The sequence below is a fragment of the Lytechinus variegatus genome, chromosome 12 (assembly GCF_018143015.1).
Source record: "Lytechinus variegatus isolate NC3 chromosome 12, Lvar_3.0, whole genome shotgun sequence".
Lineage (NCBI taxonomy): Eukaryota > Metazoa > Echinodermata > Echinoidea > Temnopleuroida > Toxopneustidae > Lytechinus > Lytechinus variegatus.
This window is the reverse complement of record NC_054751.1, coordinates 8,553,351-8,575,964: the sequence shown is the minus strand read 5'-3', so window position 1 is coordinate 8,575,964 and position 22,614 is coordinate 8,553,351. Positions and strand designations below refer to the sequence as shown.

The 22,614-nt window shown below is 34.6% G+C and overlaps 2 protein-coding genes across 6 annotated transcripts in view; one reads left to right on the top strand and one right to left on the bottom strand.

The window, feature by feature from the left end:
- LOC121425128 (trichohyalin-like) overlaps positions 1-13,117 on the top strand; it is a 32,472-nt gene extending 19,355 nt beyond the window's left edge. For 2 of the 3 annotated variants that reach the window (XM_041621116.1, XM_041621117.1), the window contains exons 12-23: positions 863-961; positions 1,550-1,691; positions 2,047-2,224; positions 2,757-2,846; positions 4,250-4,373; positions 6,007-6,216; positions 7,308-7,486; positions 7,678-7,743; positions 8,757-8,771; positions 9,349-9,499; positions 11,880-11,970; positions 12,887-13,117. In XM_041621116.1, the coding sequence (XP_041477050.1) occupies positions 863-961; positions 1,550-1,691; positions 2,047-2,224; positions 2,757-2,846; positions 4,250-4,373; positions 6,007-6,216; positions 7,308-7,486; positions 7,678-7,743; positions 8,757-8,771; positions 9,349-9,499; positions 11,880-11,970; positions 12,887-13,068 (1,527 nt within the window). In that variant the 3' untranslated portion in view covers positions 13,069-13,117. The remainder of the gene's footprint in view (positions 1-862; positions 962-1,549; positions 1,692-2,046; positions 2,225-2,756; positions 2,847-4,249; positions 4,374-6,006; positions 6,217-7,307; positions 7,487-7,677; positions 7,744-8,756; positions 8,772-9,348; positions 9,500-11,879; positions 11,971-12,886) is intronic. The other variant, XM_041621118.1, reaches the window with a different exon arrangement.
- A 5,653-nt stretch (positions 13,118-18,770) lies between these two features.
- Positions 18,771-22,614, bottom strand: part of LOC121425674 — a 35,969-nt gene continuing 32,125 nt past the window's right edge. For all 3 annotated transcript variants that reach the window (XM_041621831.1, XM_041621832.1, XM_041621833.1), the window contains 4 exons: positions 22,345-22,519; positions 21,174-21,237; positions 20,198-20,297; positions 18,771-19,837 (listed from right to left, as the gene is read on the bottom strand). In XM_041621831.1, coding sequence (XP_041477765.1) covers positions 19,793-19,837; positions 20,198-20,297; positions 21,174-21,237; positions 22,345-22,519 — 384 coding nt within the window. In that variant the 3' untranslated portion in view covers positions 18,771-19,792. The remainder of the gene's footprint in view (positions 19,838-20,197; positions 20,298-21,173; positions 21,238-22,344; positions 22,520-22,614) is intronic.

Below are 22,614 nucleotides of genomic sequence, written 5' to 3'. Positions count from 1 at the left end.
GATTAGCACATGTATTATATGGTCACAATTTTGGTCTCAAAAGTTGCGCAAGACTCGAAAGTAAAAAGTCAGCGAGCGATGCGGTCAAAACAATTTGCGCGGCGGATTTATCGTGAAAAATGTCGAGGGGGGGCTGAATCAGCCCCCTCCCAGTCTTTTTAGGGTTAAATTAACCCTGTTTTAAAGCTGTGGTTTAACTATGGAGCGCCAATTGGAGCACACATCCCTTACAGTACACATTCAGTTTACCAACTCGTATGACACTCAAATTCTTCATAATTGTTTGGGAATGATATTTGAAGTATTTTTCTTCACTATGAAAGCAAAAGGAAACAAAATAGTAATCATACGAAATATACAATATAAACATGATTCTTATTTTTTTGGCTCCCCGTAATTTTAGCACCGAGTTAGACTGTGGTCTAAGCTAAACCTGACTTCAGAACACGGGCCAATGAATCAAATACATTATTTGATATATTGCATCAATCCAAATGAAATTAATATATATAAATCATCTTTATTTCATAGTCAAATAGAGAAGTTACAATAAACCCAGGTCCTCTGCCAGTGATTATGGGACAAATTCCCCTTCACTGGCAATAGGCAGGGTGATAATACATAATATTAATTGAACAATTCATAAGGTACAATACATATAGTAAGATTTAACACATAATTTACATTGCATAAGAAAGATGAAAGTTACAAGCATGTTAAATGAAAAAGAAAGGTGACTGTCTCAATGAAATGAAAGAGAGATGAAGAGAGGGACCAGACAGTAATTAGAAAATACAATATGTTTGAAAAATATATATTAAATTTATTAATAAGCTATTTATGTTTTGTTATGACCTCACAGGCTCATCATGATCTACTTGAGCAGCAGCGTAATGAGAAGAATGATTTGATTGATGAGCTTGACTACCATGAAGCAGAAGAACTTAGTCTACTCAGGAAGGTAAAATATTAGATTTCTTGGAAGTTTGGATGTAATTCAGTCCTCTGTAGAAGATGATAATTTAATAATATAGTGTTATACTTGTATACTTCAATATTCATTTCATCCTGAAATTAGTTTGGGGGACGATTGTCTCTGCGTGGGGGTGTTTCACAAAAGTAATCCTCAGTTGTGCGGAGTATAAAAGGTCCGCATTGGTCAAATCATACTAAGAGGGTGCAAACTACTGCACATCCATCATTCAGATTACATGTTAATGACATGAGCGTGGATGCGTTTGTAAAAATAGCAATGAATTGATTAGTGTGAAGACAGAGAAATAAGAATAACATACATGTAATGCTGAAAGATTGAAAGAAAAAGGACAATGAATTAGAAAATTATGGTTAAAGGAAAGACCCATTACATTGCCAAGACTATGTAAACCTGATCCTTGTGGAAGAAAAATATAATCATGAGAAAAACTTTTGATATTAGAGCTAATGCTATGAAATATTTGAAATTATTGGTTTGTATTTTTATGTTTTCCTCCTCTTGATGGTTTTCTTGGTTTATCTTTTTTTATTTGTTTTAATGCTACCACGACAGACTTTAGAGGAGGAGAGAGGGAAGGAGTTAGCAGAGAAAGACAAGTCATTGTTTGAAGAATTGGTTGAAAGGGCACAACTGAATGAAAAGGAGGCCAATCGTATAGTCAAGAAACATCAAGCTAACGTGACTGCTTATGAAGGTATGTCTAAGCTCTTCATAGCTCTTCATAGAAGGAATGAAGATAAGCATTTATGGTTTTTGTTATATTTGCGTGTTTGATAAGGAAGGAAGGCAAGGGTGTTGGGCAAGTCCATAAATTATGTACTGATGGCCCCCTTTATGTGGGACCAAAAAAATAAAGAGGTTATTCTTTTTTTTGCTCTTCCATCAATAATTTTTTTTTTGTAAAGCCATTGAAGAGTCATACATCAGTCTAGCCATTTCCTCCATTACAGATATAAGTGCATTATGGGATGAGGTTATTCCTACCTTCTTTGCCCCCATCATGTATTTTCTTCATGTACAGCCATTAACGTAGGGTTATTTCTTTACAGAGCAACTTGATCAAGAGAAGAAACGTCAAAACATGCTGCTGCAGGAGAAGATTGAATTACGCAAAGCATCATGGGAAGAGGAGCAGAAACGAGCCGCAGCTGAGCAGCAGCAGCTAGCTGAACAGCAGGAAAGGACCATCTCAAAGCTGATTGATACACAGTCAGCCCTTGATGAGGAGTGAGTATATTTGTTCAATGGTTGTATAAACTCAATTTAAGATTAATCCTGGAATAAATTTGAATAAAGTATAAGATATTTATTTGATGAAAATATAATATATAAAATAATTAATGAAAAATATGAAAAATAAATTACTCACAATGCGCCTTTTATGAATTGACCAGGTATTTTGTTTCATTATTACATGTATTTATGTTACCCACTGGCATATGCTGGGATTTTTGTTTTTAGGTGACCAGTACACCAATAAATGGAAGAAAATTACATTACAATTGAAGAAATTAATGATATTGTATTCAATATTTTTTTTACAAATTTAAGATTGAGGATGTCTTTATTGTCTTCCGGTTAAAAAAACTGCCATTATATAAGTCTTTTCTCCATATACTAGTAAGGCTTGCAATATCTACTGAAAAAGTATCCTTATTTAGCAAAGTTTGCCAGCACAGAGTAGATAATTTTGGATGGATATTGTATTTTATTGTAATATGTTGTAGTTAGAATACATTACAACATTTTCTTCCTACAGGTCAAAGAGACAGATCATGCTTCAGCATGAGCAGAATGTTTCAGCTCTTAATAATCATCTACAGATGACTAAACTGAAACAACAGAAGCTGTAAGTACATACAGTAAACAAATATATCAGGCTTTGAGAAAGTATAGTGGAATTATTTATCCGAGGTTGGTCTGGCATAGTAGTTTTGCCAGTCCAACCGAGGATTAATAATTCCCACTATGCTTTCAAATGAAACGCCTGATATATTTGTTTTTTATCCTACTTTTAATAATTTATAACCAACATTTATGTGCTGAGCTTGCAAAGTCCGGTTACTTGCATTGAATTGCCTACTTTTTTCCAAGCCACCACGCTCAGCGGAATTGCAGATTAGTGCCTGCGCCGACACATCGCGGGACTTGCCAGGGAAAGAGAGCTCGCTGGCCGGTGCGCCCGAGAGTTTAGCTAAATATCCATTTTTCTGACATAATGACGTCAGAATATTGGTATAGCGAAAAATATATCGAGGTCTGACGTCACGCAACATCATAGTTGAAATATATTCTGTCTTATGATACTATTTGAACCAATCACTATAGAGGATTCAATCTATGTCACTAGGATATAAAATGAAATATTATTATTTTGATAATAATGAATAATGTACTTTTATGGGTCCTTACAGTTTATATCACATTGACCGTCCTTTCAGTGTCCATGGTGCTTGAATACAGTCTAATGTAGTGAATTGATAAAATTTTAATTCCATTTAATATTTGAAATTCATTGTACTGTGAATATTGGGATGAAGATTACTGAAAACACTCACCTTTTGAAATGATCTATATTTACCGTACTTGACTGTATGATTTGTTGAAATATCTACTCACTGTCTAGTTGCTGTAGGATCATTCTGTACTGTTTAATATGAAATGTAATATAGCTGTATAATTTTGGAAAAATGGTTTAGATGATATAAGTTTGATTTTTGAAGGGATAATGTATCCTTCTGGGCCCCGTCTTACAAAGAGTTAAGATTGATCCGATCAATCGTAACTCTATGGAAATCCATCAGTGTCATAATTTTTTTCTACGAAAAACTTGCACAATGTCCTCTGTATGCAAAGAGAAGCGCAGTGAATTTTCAAGAAAACAATGAATGTATGAATATACATCATAGCTATATTAGATATTTTGAACAAACAAGCATAATAGATGATGACGTTGCTGGCTGTCCATAGTTACGATTGATCGGATCAATTGTAACTCTTTGTAAGACAGGGCCCTGGTCATTATACATTTTGTTATTTCTTTTGCACTTTTCTTCATGTTTGTCTGCTTCAAAGAGAGATTTGAATTTAAGTATGAAATGTTCTACTACTGATGAAACTAGCAGCCAAATATCTTATTGTGTACAGTTAATGTGCACTGCTTTCTTACTGTACTGTACATGTATGTTAAAATTTTAACCTCTGAGGAAAGCATTGAAAATATAACATTTTCATGTTTTTCATATGGTTCAGACTTGAAGCAAAACTAGCCAAGAGAAGAGCCCACTATGAAGCTCTTAAGGAAGAACATTCAAAAGATAGATTGTCAAGAGGAGAAGAAGATGATGAAGAAGAGAGTCAACTCACAACAAAACAGGTAATAATCATGATAATCTTTACTGGTGTACAGATAGGTGAGCATGGATCCCCAAACCCTTCATGACCAAGAAAAAGGAAAAAGAAACATGAAAAGGAAAGGAAAAAAAATATAAAATGTGATATATCATTTTGTGTCTCACCTGCGAAGCAAAGTGAGACTATAGGCGCCGCTTTTCCGACGGCGGCGGCGACGGCGGCGGCGGCGGCGGCGGCGGCGGCGGCGACGGCGGCGGCGGCGTCAACATCAAATCTTAACCTGAGGTTAAGTTTTTGAAATGACATCATAACTTAGAAAGTATATGGACCTAGTTCATGAAACTTGGCCATAAGGTTAATCAAGTATTACTGAACATCCTATTAGAGTTTCATGTCACATGACCAAGGTCAAAGGTCATTTAGGGTCAATGAACTTAGACCATGTTGGAGGAATCAACATCGAAATCTTAACCTGTGGTTAAGTTTTTGAAATGTCATCATAACTTAGAAAATATATGGACCTAGTTCATGAAACTTGGACATAAGGTTAATCAAGTATCACTGAACATCCTGCATGAGTTTCACGTCACATGACCAAGGTCAAAGGTCATTTAGGGTCAATGAACTTTGGCCGAATTGGAGATATCTGTTGAATTACCATCATAACTTTGGAAGTTTATTGGGCTAGTTCATTAAACTTGGACATTAGAGTAATCAAGTATCACTGAACATCCTGTGCACATTTCAGGTCACATGACCAAGGTCAAAGGTCAATGAACTTTGGCCGAATTGGGTGTATCTGTTGAATTACCATCATAACTTTGAAAGTTTATGGATCTGATTCATGAAACTTGTACATAAGAGTAATCAAGTATCACTGAATATCCTGTTTGAGTTTCAGGTCACATGATCATGGTCAAAGGTCATGTAAGGTCAATGAACTTTGGCCATGTTGGGGTTTTTTGGTGAATAACCATCATATCTCTGTAAGTTTATTGGTCTAGTTCATAAAAAGTGGACATAAGAGTAACCATGTATCACTGAACATCTTGTGCGAGTTAGAGTAGTATTCAAAGTCAGCACTGCTGCTATATTGAACCGCGTGATGCAGGTGAGACGGCCAGAGGCATTCCACTTGTCTTAATATTAGTTCAGAATCTATCACAAAATTAAATTTTTATATTAAAATGATTTTTTTTAATGTGAGAGATATGATATGAGGGAGAAGGATTGTGACCAGCTGCCTCATGCATGGATGTTGAAACACATTTTATCAAATGGGGTGTGACAGACGTTGCCACTGATCTAAAACTCCCTTCATTGATATTTACTAAACTAGACCTAGGTACATATAGTCAGAAGCACAGTGTCACATTTCCTGGTATCAAATTTTGATTAATCACATGATTTAAAAAAAAAAATTGATTGAGAACGTTGTGATTAGAGTGGGATTCAGTGGTGTTTACCATCTTTTACACAAGCTTTTCCCCATAATCCCCATTGATTTGTCTTTGATGGATATGGGATTAGTGATTAAAGACGTTTGCAAGATCCCTGGATGAAAGACATCGCTCTAGCTTTTGGTATCTAGCCATCTTAATCAATGAACATTATTTCAAATGAATTTTTGATCAATGAACATTATTTATGATCAGGCTGAGGAGCTAGCAGCCGAGGAGGAAGCCATGAAAGAGGAGCAGCAGGCGGCCATCTTGGCTCTGCGGAAACAGCTCACCAAGGAGACTGAGGAGGTATTGAAGGAGCAAGATGCTAAGATGGGGATCCTGATTGGTAAGCTCCAGGTGGGTCAAGCAAGGAGACAAGGAGTCATCAAGAAGTTAGATAAAGCTGTCAAAGATCTCCAGGTAATTCAGTGTTTCCTCAACAATTGTCATCTGATAAGTTGCCATCTGAAAACTGTTCTTGGTATTGATTGGCTGAGAAGTTTCTATATCTGACTGTTACTGTTACTCTCGACCCAGGTGCTAAATGGGTACCTGGTAGGATGTGAACGTCATTGTAGCTTGTCCAGTATTGTGTGCGCCTCATCGCGACTGACTAGAATACTCCCCAGGGAGTGGAAGATGTGCACACATTGTGTGTGGGAATGACTGATTGAATCCGATTACCAGGGTAATAAATATTCTGTAAAGCGCTTAGACACGTCATGTACTATATAAAAGCAGATTATTATTGTTATTACCGTGGTAATTGTCAGATATTGCAATTTTTCAGTGTTGACAGTTTGATGAAATGGTCCCTAGTTTGTGCATCACCCTTCCCATGAAGCATAAAGTGCGTGAAGTGCATTATTACATGAATGAGGCATTGTGGAGAAGATATAAACCAGTATTTTGTCTGTCCAAGTGATTAATCAACATAAAGTAGTTTGTAACCATGTTATTCATTCTCCCCTCTGTGATTTTTCTGAACATTGTTAGTCTGTACTGAATTTTTCCTCCATGATGAATATCCATATTCCTAGCTGATCAAACCCATATGCAAGTATGTGTATATGTATGTATGCTGGAACATTTCTACTTCACAATTGCTTAACTCTAATAACTTTCTTACTATTTAACGGATTTTCCTCAAACCTTCATCAATATTTTTTACTATTTTTCTGCTGTTTTTACAACAAAGTTTTCTTCAGGGTGAACTTCCCCTTTAATAAATATATTGTGTGGTTGTACTTTCGTGGAAGTTGAAAATGTTGCCCTAAAAATTCAATTCAATTCAATCTTTCTTTCGCAAAATAGGATAAAAATACAAAGAAACATAAAATAATGTGATTAGATGATAAAATACATTGCGTTGCTTTCCATGAAGGTTATCAGAAACATGTAAGGCTGGATCTCCAAAACATAGTAAAAAGACAACAATATTGATTTAAAAAAAACAGAAAAGAATCACATTGCCCTCATTTCAGGACTAAAATCATTGTTTCTTTCCACAGGATCAACTTGTTGATTCCATTGCTGATAGTAACGTGATATCAGAACGCAAGACAGAACGTATCATGGCAGCTCATATGCAGGAGATTGAAGAGATCGAAGAGAAGCTTCGTCAAGCGAGGGCGCACCAAGAAGACCAGCTTCAACAAAAGATGGAGACGATCAAACTTATGAGAGAAAAGTAAGCAGTAACAAGTAACCTATAAGGCATATGAATGTCAAGTCAAAGCATGCTATTTTTTCCTTCAGGCTGTGATGTTCAGGCTTTTTTTTTTAGAGCTATAAGATGGTTTTGTTAAACAATTGAATTTACTCTTTGTGAAAGCTTTCAAGATCCTTCATGTCAATCACATTGTTCTAATTTTTCCGCAGGACTTTAGCTGAGGAACTGAAGAAAGAAGCGAAGCCTTCAAATGACAGTCGCAGGGACTCCTCTGCGTAAGTATTAAGATCATGTCATTCATTGCCATTTTGCAAGATTCTTGTTCTGATCGGAAAGTATACAATTATGAGTGTTATATGGTATGTGCATGTTAGAGATCAGCAGAAATAATTTCCTTCACTTGAATACAGCTACAAATGGTGATGGAAGATATGAAAGGGATATTTCAGTCACTTATCTGGAATCTTGAATATGATCCATCCTGAAAGATGTTTAACCAGTAGTCCAGGGTGGAATAAATGGTGACAATGAGTGTTCTTGGGATTGTGCAAGTAAAAGAAGCTTGAATTGAAGGAGAGTGTTGGTGCTGGTGTCTGTCTTGGCAATGATGGGCAGGACTGCTTGACAGAGCTCAATGTTACCACAGTTGAGTCAATTTCACCTGGGCGCCGTAACACAAAGGTTAGCGATTAATCGCTAAATGAAATGACCAATCAAGATCCTCGTTGCATGCGTATTTTGGTTAGTAGACTGATTATGAACCAATCAGAATTGTTCTTTGAAATTAACGATCAATCTCTAATCTTTGTGTTACGGGACCCAGGTGATTACTGTGTGAAGGGGGAGGGGTGGGGGTATAGTGTTATAGTCTACCAATTCATGTATTACCAAGTGTTCTGTGAAATATGTTAAATTGTTCATTGTCATCTGACAAATAGTGTTTGGTTCTAATCTTACATGTACCTAACCACCTTACAAGCACTGTTTTTGGTATTGGTATCGGTATTTAAACTATCTGTTAAAGGTTTTCTTAATGTTTGTACCAATCCACACCCTTGTCATGTGACCTAACCACACCAATCACCTGATCCATGTCTGCATCACCTGACCTTGCAAACCAATGTTACAACATTAATTACACAGTTTTGATATGGGTGTTTGATCTATCGTAATAATTTCTTTCTTCATTTTTTTACCAATCCCTACCCTTGTCATGTGACCTAACCACACCAAACACCTGATCCCTCACCTGACCATGCCAACCCATCTTTTCATATGATTAATCCAGCCGTCACACGTCAGCGTAAGTCTTGCACCACTTGATACCATGTACATCCTTGCATTGCTGCATTGCTTATTTCCCTCAAATTTATGTTTGATTTAAGGAAGTATATAAGTCAAACTTGTTGACATTGCAATCTCTACTTTTCTCATTGTTTTTGTTTATTACTTCATTTTCAAACTGATCAAACCATGAAAATTTCATAGCATTACAAATTTTCTTATGAAGTAGAATAAAGAGACAAATTATTTCATGAGGGTCCCATAAATAGGGAGTCAGATGAATACTAGTATGCTTTGTGGAATAACACATCTATTAAAGTTGAATAATATAGATTTGTTGTTTTGTATTCACATTTTTAGTGCAAATCATTAAATTTGGCTCAAGTTATATTATTATTATATCATATTGATATTACTGAAAAAAATATGAACACATTGAATTAGTTCAATTGCTGGGGAAAAAATTGGGCTTACGTTTTGACACTTTATATATTGAAATTTTAAAGCTATTCTGAGTAACTTTGATACAGCCTATGAATTGAAGCATCCCCAAATGATAGATCTAAACTAGGTTTTGAATGGTATTTTTCTCGCAGCGGAGCCCTTCAGATGATGACTAAGATCTTAGAGAGCAATCGTCAGAAGCAAGCCCTTAGACAGCTGGAACAGGAGATGAAGGTTGAGACCTTGAAGCAGAAAGAAGAACTCAATGAACAGCTGGAGGATGCACTAGAACAAGAACTACAGGTGAGTAGACAGATATTGAGGTCCCTACTCTATAATAACCAGTGTCCAAATCTCTGGTTTATTTTAGGTAATTTGAAAAAAAATGACGCATAGAGCACCATCCCTTGTTTTGAGCAGTGTTATCATTCACAGTGGAAAGTGTGTGTAAATAAGGACAGAACAAAAATGTGCATTAATCGAGAAAAAGAGATTTAATTTATACATTAAACTTTAAGTTTATAATCTTCAAAGCACATAAAATGGTGATCACAATACCAAATATTCATACATGTAATTTTCCATACAATCTGATTTTATGAGAATGAATACACACTATAAAATAGACTATGAAATAGAAGCATTCAGAAAATCTTTAAACCAAACTTTAAAATCAACATCACATCTGAATATTGAAAAGTGAAGTTAGGTTTTCTATTTGTCTGTTTAGGGGGTTAAAAGGTAAAGGATCATTAACGCTTGGTGATTGATGTTGCTAATCTTTTCATCTGCATTGATTCTGTTGGATGTTAAGGTCTTCAATTTTAAGGTCAGAAAAGACTCCCTTCACAGTTTGCCACTGAAAATTTTGAAGAAGTATAGGGTACCCCCTTGTTCTGTTTTCTCTGCCCGAGAATGATATTTGTGGCATGACTTTTTTCCCAATTTTAATCTATATGTCCCTTACTATGTACAATCTGCGATAATTGTCCATATTCAATTCATGTGAGAACAACACTCTTTTACAAGCTCATCAGTGTGTCACTGGATAGATGTTTTACTACTTTGGTGATGAAACCTAACATAGGTTTGACTTGGATAACACTTAATTACAAGTAACATGATTTTACCAACTCATTTTGTTGTTTAAGACAACATCAAGGTACTTGAACTCAGTAGCAACCTCAAGAGCCATGTTATTAATATGGTAACAAGGTTGACCAGGTTTTCCAGCTGGATTCACATGTTTAACCTTACACTTGGAGGTGTGAAATTTCATTCTGTTTTCATCATATGTTGATTGTAATCAATTCAGACTGCAAGCAATTTTTGGCATGGTATATTCGTCGACCGAAGTCCACCGTCCGCACCCTATTCCTTCTCTTGGTAAAACTGGGTCCTCTCAGGTGGGAAATTGAATTGGCCGGTCAGCAATTACGTCAGACGTCATCTCACTGTTAGGTAACCATATATGTGGACCAGCTTGCCCAGTCATTGTACTGATTGATCTGTGCTGGAGCTCACAAGATGATATGACATGATGCAGGTTGATAAATGGATAAACGCTTTAGCTAACACCAACATTCTCCTATCCACCTGACCCGCCATCATCGATTGATGAAAACTTGATCCATTTCTCGCTGACTAGGGCGCATGATGGATGGATGGTGATATGTACTCAAGTGTAGGTTTATTCTCCTTCCAATTGTGGCTTAGGATCATACTTTAGGTGGGAATTGATCTTGTTTAATGAGGTAGAAGTCTAAGTCAACGCCAGGTTAATTGTTGCATAGGTGATCACTAAAGTCTTGTTTGAAATCTCTTCTAAAGTTTTCTTCTTATACGGAGTAGTATCAAGAAAAGATTATCTGTCAGATGTCTTCTTATTTGAGAACACCTCTCTCGCTGTTAAAGTTCTGTGGTCGTTGGGACACCTTCATCAGACATCATTCTTCCTCTCATTGATTACATAGGAAATTAATTATACTATCTTTTGATAGTAATGTTTTTCATTAGTTCCTGATTGTTATGATATTTCAGTGAGATTGGCTACATGCCTGTTGAATCTGATAGTTGTTGGAAATAATCCAAGGTGCCAGGTGTGGTGTGGTTATTTGTTGAGGTCAGAGTACGGGGCAACTCTCTTGGAGAACTATGGGAGGGGCAGTCAGGAGATCAAGAAGCATTAGAATCTCAATATGGGGTCTCCATATTGGGACAACTAGAATGGGTTGTTCTGTGTAGTCTGATTGAATATTCAAACTCTGGGTATGATATATAAAAACTTTCCCAGGAGAAAGAAAAAGCATCAGTGGCAATCTCAGCAATTGTTTGTTGTCTCTTGAAGCAGAAAAGCATCTGGCATGTCTTGTGATGTCTATGGTATTGAATTTGATTTGATGTAATTGATTGCAAAGCCCAAAGATGTTGTAGTAGTAATACTTACCTGTAAAAACCTCTCATAATTATATAAAACCTCGGTGAAAAACAATGTGATAATTTCACTGCAGTGGTTAGAATTCAGTTACACTCACTTATACTGATCATACATCTACTGTTTTGATTGAATCCTGTTTCATTTCAGAATCCTCATAGCATAGAACTTCCAATAAACTTACAAATTGTTGACTATTATACATTGGTATGTCACTTTTGTTTGAATAATCCTTTTATATCTCTGTAGGAGCGTGAGAGAGATTTCTTAGGACAGCTAGCAGCTCTTAGTCAACTCAGCAAGGATGAGCTTAATAATATGGTTCAAACAGCTATAGCAGGTATATGTTTTTTTGTCTTTTTTTCAAACTGGTTATTTTCTTTATTTTATCATTTGTTTGGTTCGAAAATGAGTACTGCTCTGTGCACTTACTTGTGATATGGAAGAACTTAACTAATATTTTCCCATTGTTGGTGATTTATTTAACATTAGCCTATTAAGAGCTCATTTCAATTATGTGGGAACAAATAGCAGATTGGATTTTAATCTAAATATAATTCAAATTTGAAAAAGTTGAAGTTATACATCAGACCCCTCTCTGTATTGATTCCCCTTTTCTTTCTTTATTAAAAGTCAAATCTATTTTATTAGTCTTAGTAGAGTCAACTAAAGCAAATTGAGATGAAGATATTTTGTTCAAAACAAAAGTCATGAAATAAAAAAAAAATTAAGACTAATTTAGGTGCCTTGGTTGTGTAACCTACGAAGCCTGACTATGCACTTTTCAGTCAGAGGTTTGATATCTTGCCCAAATTTTACACCCTCGAGCAAGGGATTCTTATTACATTTGATATTTTTTGTATATTATGTGAATAATAATGCTCTCGCCATTATTGTTACAAGTTTGTGTATATGTTCTTAAAATTATTCTTAAAAAAATAATGTTTTATATAGCCTTCATCAATTTGAAGCTTAACCACTCAAAATGGCAGTTTCCTGCGTTTATTGGTCACATTTTTTTTCAGAGAAAATTTGATATTTGACATTGTTGTTTTTTGTTCCTGATACATATCATGACTAAGTTGTTCATATTATGAATTATTTTTGTATATGTAAACACATTTCATACATGTGTTGTATTTTTTTTTTTCAGAAATAAAATTCAACAAACATACAGTATGTCACTTTTTATATGAATGATGCCCTTTTTCCATTTTCTTTATCTCCAACAATTAATTTTCATTTGATTTTCCCAGAGGACGGTGGCAATGAGAACGATGCTAAGAAGCTGAGCAAGGATCTCAACAAACGAATCAAGACGGCAATGACTCGACCAGACATGGACCCAGAGGCAGAAAATGATGAACCAGTAGAAGAGAAACCAAAGAAGAAAAAGAAGAAGAAAGGAAAGAAGGCACCTCCACCGGATGAAGGATAGAAAGACACGATTCTTTGTAAAAAGGAGACGGTTGCTAATGCTACAGTTACACCAACGAAACCGATCACAGCTATTATGTTATAACTAGTGACATACCGTCAGTTAGTTTGGAGTCCATTTTGTTTGTATGACTGTAGCATATGAGAGTATAGTAATGGTGCAAGAACCTATATTGCAAATGCTTGCAAGTTTCAATTGAAATTGATAGATTAAATAAAATAAATGAATAGATAAGGAATCATTATTTTCTTTTGTAACAAGAATATCTGCAATTAACCACTGCTTCGTAATTAATTTTAGGGATTGCAGTATAGTGCTTTTAATGTTTGTGAATGGTGTCCCTTTAATTCTTCATTAATTTCTACTGTATATGCTGCATATTTTGCAGTAGTGTTGTTTTCAAACTAAAGAGTAATGGAAATTTCATATTTTGGTGGGCCTACAGTGTATACACATTGAATGAAAATACTTTAAAAGCTATTCAAGAACTGTTTTGAAACTAAAAACGTTTGCAAAAATTTGACGCACAATTTTTCTTCCAGGGCCAATTTTATGAATAGGCAGGATCCTCTGTCCTCTCTAGCTAATAGATTCTATCATTCTACAGATTGACAGTTTCTAGGCATATTAACATTCAAATAGTTGTGTTCAATTCTCTGTAACCCCTTGTTGGAGGCCCATCTATGTTGAATGTATATATATATATTTTAAGTTTATCCCAAAGGAAAATATTCTATCCAAACCAAAGTTTGATATTCACCTTGAAAATGTCTTTGAAAATATCCTAATGCACCTTGAATTTTCTAAGTATCAAAATTAGTTACCTATGTATGTTTATGAACTGTGTATATAATTTGAAGTCTGTACAGTAGTTCTGAATTATCTATTCGTTGTGAAACTTGTAAAGAATATTTATAAATTATTTTCTGTGTGCCTTTCGTCTTTCAAATGCAATTGTGATGAGATATGGTTTCATTTTTGTCCATATCGTAATATTGATTTGTTTTATCATGTGAATATAGTGTACAAATTTTTACATTAGCAAAGATCTTACATGTAAATCATGAAATGGTGATTTTAATATGTAGTGTCCTAAATCTGTGCTTTAATATTTTCAGGAAATATAACTTGAGATAAAGAATGGCATTAAACCCTATATTAGTTTTGGTTTAAGTATCTGAATCTTATTAGTGAGATAAAATGAGAATACCTTATGTGAAACATGTGATTTATTCATTTATTAATATATGATATATAATGGTCAAAACTGAGATGAAAAATTACAAAAGTGAATTGTGTCACAGATAATTTCCTTCTTTATTTCATTTGTTGTAAAACTACTTATAATATTTGGAATGGAACCAAAAGTTTCAGGATGAATTCTGTATGTATAGTCATTCTAGAAACAAGATGTTACCAGTCGAGTGTTCCAACCATCTTTGAAGCTATAGCCTCACACCATTCACTATATCTATGACATTTTATCAAGACGATGATAACAAGGTAAGCTGCACACTGCATCTGTTCTCAGTGTCTAGTGATGTTTGACTTGAATAAAAAACCTGATCGCAAAGAAAAAAAATGTTATGGTTGTTGAATTCAAAAATCCAGAAAAATCTCGAGCAAACATGCAGTGTGCAGCCTATGCACTGTTGATACAGTACAATTAACATTTTTCCAATTCCAATTTCTATGGTTTCAAAAGATTTTAGGCTGAATCACCTGTAGTTATATTATTGTCCTGATAAAATGTCATGGAAGTTGTTAGCAAGATATGGTTTACCGGTAGACATTTTTTTTCTGAAATGTGACTTGTAGTCATTTTTCCTCAAACTATTGAAGATATTTTTTTTATCAGGAAATCATGTGCCAACCTATCTATGAGCAACATTTCTGAACACCTGCATACATATTTTTTTAATTTATGTAGTAGGGTATCAAGATAATATAGATTAAATTGACCATTACCAAAAGTTCAATTGCTATTGTTATGGTTGCTTTGTTGTTTGAGTTAATGTTTGACAAACATTCAGGATGTTTATTGCTTAGTTTTATAATACATATATCAGGAAAGAATTGCAGGACAATGATGAAAGACTTTGTTATTTATGAAGGAAGAGGTATTGATAGGGAAGATGATTAAGAGAGGGAAAAGTTTTGGGGAAGAAGACAAAAACAGAGAGGGAGTGAGAGAAAGAAAGAGGGAGGTAGAGAAGGGGTTGTAATGTTGATTAATGGTGTTGATGATCAATGTTCTTATCCAGCACACATCTGGAACACGTTTCACAAATGAGTTATGATTATGGTAGCTTTGCCATTATGGTGCATGTAACTACCATGGTAGCCAATTACATTCAAGGTTTCCATTGAACAATCGTGGCAAAGTGTATTAGTGAAACAGGCCCCAGACAAAATAAAAAAACACCCTAAAAGAATGTTTTCTCTCTCCTTACATGCATTTATGCACTTAATAATTTATTTATGATACAGCACATCAAAACTTCTTTTTTAGACATTTACATATACTTCACATATCCCCTTATACATCCATATGTACACATAGTACACTTCACAATATTTTATAACATTTACATATTACAACAAGAAATATGCTATACATTTCATTGTTAATCGATTGTACATCAACCTCATTTTAAATTCATAACTATGATACAAATATTTCATCATTCAGGGTTAAGGCAACACACTTGTAAAGAATATCATAAATTTACACATTTCTCTGTCATTTAGTATTTGCGTAATCCTTGTTCATTTCATACAATTAAAAATTGACGATCGGTCTTTCCAAATGCATCAAAAGATTTATGAATGTCAATTGAAATTCAGATTTCAGTCTAAGATAAAATGTTTAGTGAGAACGAAATGATGTGAAATAGGCAAACAAAAAAAAGGGCAAGAATATTTGAAATATATAAATACAAAATAAAATGCCCCTTCTACAAACAGAAAACGTGTTTAAAAACAGCTTGATGAAAGAACCAGATAAATGATGAATAAGCGCAAGGCAGAAAATAAATAAATCACAAAAGCTGGGACCTATTTGTATGATACAAAAAGAAAGGAAGACTATCAATTTTGTAAATACAAACTCTTTCCCCTGCTGCATGAAGCAATGAGTAAAATGACCTGCATATCTATGTACATTGATACAATAAACCAAATATCGAAGAAACCAGAGGCTATGGCTGTCCGTCGTTTGTCCGAAAAAAAAAATTATACTTCCGTTTACTTTTTTCTTTCAATATCACATGATATTACCTACCTTACAGGTGAAATTTACAGGTAAATGTAAACCTGCCTAAGTCAACCTTACTTGCCTAAGTCTAAGCAATTGCTTAAGACCATATGTATTATATACCCCGAGATATGTATCATATACCCCCATATAAATGTTTTCCCCTTACAGCCAAACACATTTCTGCTGTCCCAAGACAAAGTTGCCTGTATTAATAATCATACATTGCTATCAACTACATCTCATGACAACTTTTTATAATTAGACCAATTTGAGACCAATGAATGGGGTGGAGCCTGGGACAAAGGATGATCGACCCCTAAAGGGCATTCCAAATCAAACAAAATTGTAAGATGACATCATTACCCTGAAAGGGATAGTCAGTCACTTGTAAAAACAAATGAGCTACGTGTCCAAATAAATTTAAAAATACCCCTCACAAATATTCCATCGGGTTATATTTTTTCGAAAAAAAAAAAAGTTGTATAAAAGTCACAATATTCAACTTAAATATAAATCATATCCAGTTATACATGTACGATCTTTCCCAATAATTCTTATCACACAGAACAAAATACATGTTCATTAAGACATTCCCTACCAACTAACTAACATATAATGAACAAAACTTTGGTATCAGCTTCTGGTTTTAATGTTTTGTGTTATAATGACTTTACAAAGTTCCAACCTTGATATTTTGCAATCTTTAATCTAACCAGCTGGTTGACAAATGTGCATCATTTCATCTCCTATCACACTTTCTTGTTTTAATCTACAGAGAAAATACTGATGTATAAAAAAAACCCCAGATGTATGCAAAGTTTAGGTGACGTCGACCCTGAAGTGAGCTTCTAATCTTTCATCAAAACTTGTTTACACTTTCCTTTCACTCTAAAAACCAACGTCAGGGTGGACTTCCCTTTAAAAAAGGAGAAAGATGAAAATATGTTGTTAATCCCCACTTCTTATGAGGCTACAGTATTGATACATGTAGAAGACTAGAAAGAATTTCAGATAAAACACACACCTGAGATATAAATTATACAATTCAAATTCACTCAAAAAAGTTATTCAATGACAAAATAATCTTAAACTTGTACAAATTGTGTATTCATGTACAATTTGTTTGGCATGTGCAATACATGCTGTCGATTTTATACATGGATCTATAATTTACACTATTTACAGATCAATAATATTGACAAATTCATAAAAAATAACATGAAAGAAAAGATGGAATGAAACTGACAGGCACACACTATATTGACCCCCAAAGAGAAATAGGCAGATTTTATGCAAGGAAAGTAAATAATTTTATGAACTCTTTAAGTGACTTCTTATAGATACAGGAATGACATGCTTTGAGCCATCAAAGAGTACTTTGGCAAGAAGATCAGTAAAAAACGTACTAAAAGTAAATCTAGATTGCAGTGAAAGCAGTATTTTGGTGGAGTTACTGTGGAGTATATTAAAATTAACTGCTGTTAACTGAAATTTGTGAAAAACATTTTATCATGCTCATTTGTCAAATCACATACTTTTAGCCCTCTACATGTAAATACCACAAACAAAAAGCTAAGGTTTTCACATGATCATTTCAAAATTTGTTTCTTTATCTGTTGGGGTAAACAAATAGTGATGATACATTCATTCATCTCAATATTAACAAGATCAGTGGTCTACAAGACTTAAAGCTAAATAGACTGGGCTATTTCGACGCCTAAGAAGACTGGGGGGGCTGATTCAGCCCCCCCTTATGATCTCGGCCGTCGATCGCGCGATCGTGACGAAAATTGGCACACGCGTTACCCATGGCATTATCTACAAAACTATAACATCAAATTCTGCAAAAAATCTCATGTCTCATTAATTATGCTAATTTATGCGTAAAATCATAAGTTTGCTCTAATTAATAAAATAATGCCCCTGAAATGCTAATTTTTGTTTCACATACTCTAGATACGCATCTGATCAAATTGATAATAAAAAAATTTCAAAATCACATTTATTTTCTTATGTATTCTATTGTTTTCTAAATTTCTTATGTATTTCTTTGTTTTTCGACTTTTTGTTTTTTATTGTTTTTTCAATGAAAATTGTTGGGGACTTTATTTTGACCATAAAAAAGATAAAATTAATTGATTTTAAGCAGTAAAAGGAAAAATAATGATGCATTTGTGAATATTGGCTAAGAACACTATTTGCATTGGATTTGTACACAAATTCACGTTTTTTTAGTAATGTTGGGTCTGCATGCACTTACCAAATGTTGCGTAATTTTGGAACCGCGTATCCGGGGGTCACAAGTTTGGTCTCAAAAGTTGCGCGAGACTTGAAAGTAAAAAGTCAGCGAGCGACGCGGTCAAAAAATTTTGCGCGACGGATTTATCGCGAAAAATGTCGAGGGGGGGCTGAATCAGCCCCCCCAGTCTTTTTAGGGTTAAATCCCTGCATTCACACTTGAGCTTTTCTGATGTCATCCCAACCATCCAAAAAGTGGAAGGACATCATAAAATTGAAGAAACAAATGAGGAAACCTTTCATTGAACAGTAAGCACAAACATTTTGGCACTTCATTAGTCGGTGTTCAACAACCAATCTCAGTGGGGGACAACAATTGGAAACACATTTATCTTCTTTGGTTTTTCTTGGTCCTCTGATTTCTGAGGAATGTATTAAAGAAATGTTGTATTTAGTTGTAAGAGGTACTATATCTAATTTGGATAAGAAAGAGATATTGATATCATAACATTAATTAGGTGGCTAGTACCCGTTTTTGAACAAAAAAATTCAACCCCTTTTCAAGACTGAACATTAAAAGATTTAGTTTCTAATATCCCTTTTTTTCATAGATGCCTGTAACAAAAATGTTGTAATTAAATATATTTTGTCTAAGTATTGGATATAGAAACCTTTGGAACCATGCTCATCATACCATATCTTGTGATGGCTAGTTTGTATTTAGCCTCAGTTTAAAATGACCTAAAGAAATAATCACAAAGATTAACACATAACCATAAACTCTGAGATGCAAATTGCAAATTAGGCTCTAAATCTGTAGCATTCTCCAACCCTCTTGGCACATCATCCTACTTAGAGTACAATAAAACAGTTAACCTGTTTTGTGCGAAAGTCATTGATGAGACAAAGAGTTGTAAACTTTCAACATTTACACCTAAAAATTATTAGAGTATTCAAACACAGGTCCAAAAATGGGTATCTCTGGTTGGCTCTTGTGAAATGATTCATTGATGAATATCTCAAGTAACATTTTGGAGTAACGAGGTTCAAAGAATATTGTATACTTTTTCTCAATGTGTGTGCATATCTCTAAATACTCTTGCAATCTGACATAACTATTTGCCTTTTTTCTGCATCTATACAAAGACAAGCACTGAATATTCTATTCTAGGTATTTTCTACTTCCTCTATATTGTGTCCAATCTTCTAACGTCTTCCGTCAAAGGATCAGCTCCCAGTAAAAGGTTTTCCCTTCACTTTATCACTAAGTTTCTGAAATAAACAAAGAGAAGAAAAAAAGAGCAGAAGAAATGTTAAATCTTAGTTCTGGTATTAAAAAGAAAAAAAAATGTTTGAATCTTGTTCAAAATATTCACATGTATATATTGTAAATTTCAAATGTCTGTTATAAGATTATAAACATGGTTTGACCTTTCGTGGAATTTGTTAAAGATCATCTTATTTGTAAAAAGACTCTGTGGCGACTTTGAACTTTCAATGCTAGTAATTTTGATTATTTTTAGCTTTCCTGGACATCCTCCCATTTAATGTAAATTTACAAATTTGTGAAATGTACGACACTCTTCATTTCTGGACATAAATAGTGTCAGTGTTAGCACGTTAGAATCTTACCTTGCGATACATTTGAGCTCTGATCCTATTGAGATTAGAATCTTGAACTTTCTTCTTTTCCTTCTCCTTTTGTTTCACTTCAGGCAGACGATTATACAACCTGAAAGAGAAACAGGAAAAATGGAACTTGAAATACAATGAAGTCTGCATATTTGTCCTTCTTTAAGTCAAATAATTGCCTAAATAAAAGTAATCTTCTAGACTAAAACATTCAAGGTATGTGTAATCTACATCTTGTATTCAAGTTGGAACAGATTACTTTGGTCATACCGAGGTTTTTACCTGACTGATAGAAAGCACGAATGCCTGTGAGCAAGCAACCAGGGGACCGACGGCTTAAGGTCCTCTCCGAGGGACCTGGTAATGAGGATAAATGCCTTACCAAAGGGCACTAGCGCACCATTTGGGAATCGAACCCGGGTCACCGGAATCCGAAACCCCCGCTCTACCGACTGAGCTATCGCGCCTCCCGACATGTTTGACTATGGTAGAATCACATGTGTACAACTTTTAGTTTCTTGGTTTTTTTCAATTTCTGTCTAACTTGAATGTCTTGATCAAAATTGTAATATTTATTAATGATAAGATGATTTATGATCAATATCCTTCGTCCATATGGATATCACATTTAATATCACATGAACTTATTGAAAGAAAAACAACTTTTTGTGTAGTATTTGGGATAATTTTTAAACAAAAGTTGACCTTTTTAAAAATAATTTATTGCTTCTTGATGTTGGTTCCGTTTCCTTGACAACTATGCTTTACATGTGAGTGAGCAACCACATGACCGTTGACTTGATGCCCTCTCAACTGGACTTGGTCATGCAGATTATACGATTCAATTTCAGACAAATTTCAAGAGCCCTTTTTTCCCCTATAAGTCAGCATATCGCCAACAATTACAGACATTCCACATACATGTACATATGATGTGATATCAATCAAAAATTGAATGTGAAAATTGATTACTTACTTCTCTGTCTGTTCTCTCATTTGTTTCTTTGTTATTGCTCTCCGCTTTGGTTTGTGTAGTTGATCTGTGTGATAGAAACACATGTTAGAATTTACATTAATCATTAACACCATTACAACATTTTGAGATTCATTTATTTCACAAGATGCAGTAACATTTCAAATTCATCAATATCCTATTATTCACTTGGGATAAATTTTGAATGCTGCCATATTTTGATGACCGACTATCTAAAATTAAACAACTAACCAATGAATGAATAAAATTATCTATCAAATTGATCACAGGGGTATGAATGATCACAAATAAAAATACCTGAAAAAAGCTGAATAGTGTTGAAAAAGTCTGAAATAAAAGAGCTCCCCTTCTTTTTGTACAGAAGAAAATCATAAATAAGCTGAAATTAAGCTGAAAATCAAAACCCCCAAAATCTGAAATCAGCTAAAAATCTGAACTCTCACACCCCTGTAATGAATTAGTTTTGGGGTTTTCTTTCATTTTTATGAAAATATGAAACCAAATTAACTACTGACCTGAAACTGGAATACTCATAAAGTGATATGACATCCTATAAAAACATGTTGCAAGTTCCAACACCATTATCTCATCTGTACAAAGAGTTATTCAAATCCATATTGCTTATATTTCTAAATATACAACTAAAATGGAATACTTTGATATTCCTAATTATACAACTCCCAAGAATGTTCTGTAATCTGATTGGGCCAAATTGGATCACATGATATTCAGCGAATCGCACTATTGCATCCAAAATGCACTATCCTGCACTCTGACGTCATACCAAAAGTACTATCCTGCACTCTAACGTCAGAGTGCAGGATAGTGCGAGGTCTGGAATTGTCTAGAAATATCTAGAATTTAGATCAAATATAGCATTTGGGGCAACTCAATAGCATGGGGAAGGAGGGGGGAAGGAGGGGGTTGTATAAAACAAACAATGCACGCATTCTTGTGCATAGAGGACCAAAATAATGAACTCGGTGCACGACTCACCAAATGGATATACTGCACACGGTCCTGCGGACCTCGGTGCGGTATATCCATTGGCTCTTCTCGCACATCGTTCATTATTTGGCCCTGCATGCACGGGCTTACGTGCATTATTTGTATACTGTTGGTTTCTCCCCTAAGAATCTGGATGTAGACTCACCACTAAAAGGATGTGCATTTGGGTTTGGTTTCTTGGTTCGTTGATCATGGAAGATTTGTGCCCTCTCCAGTTCAAACTGCGCCTGTGTATGGCGCTCCTCTGCTGCAAGCCTCATCTTTCGTTGCCTTTCTCGAGACTTGGATATAAAGTCACTACGATGTCTCTCAAACGCCTCCTGAAGTTGAAAGAAGAGTTTATGTTTTTGTGAATATAATTAGAAAAAGTATTCTCCCTGGAAATTGCAGTTATATCATTTCAAACAACCCCTAC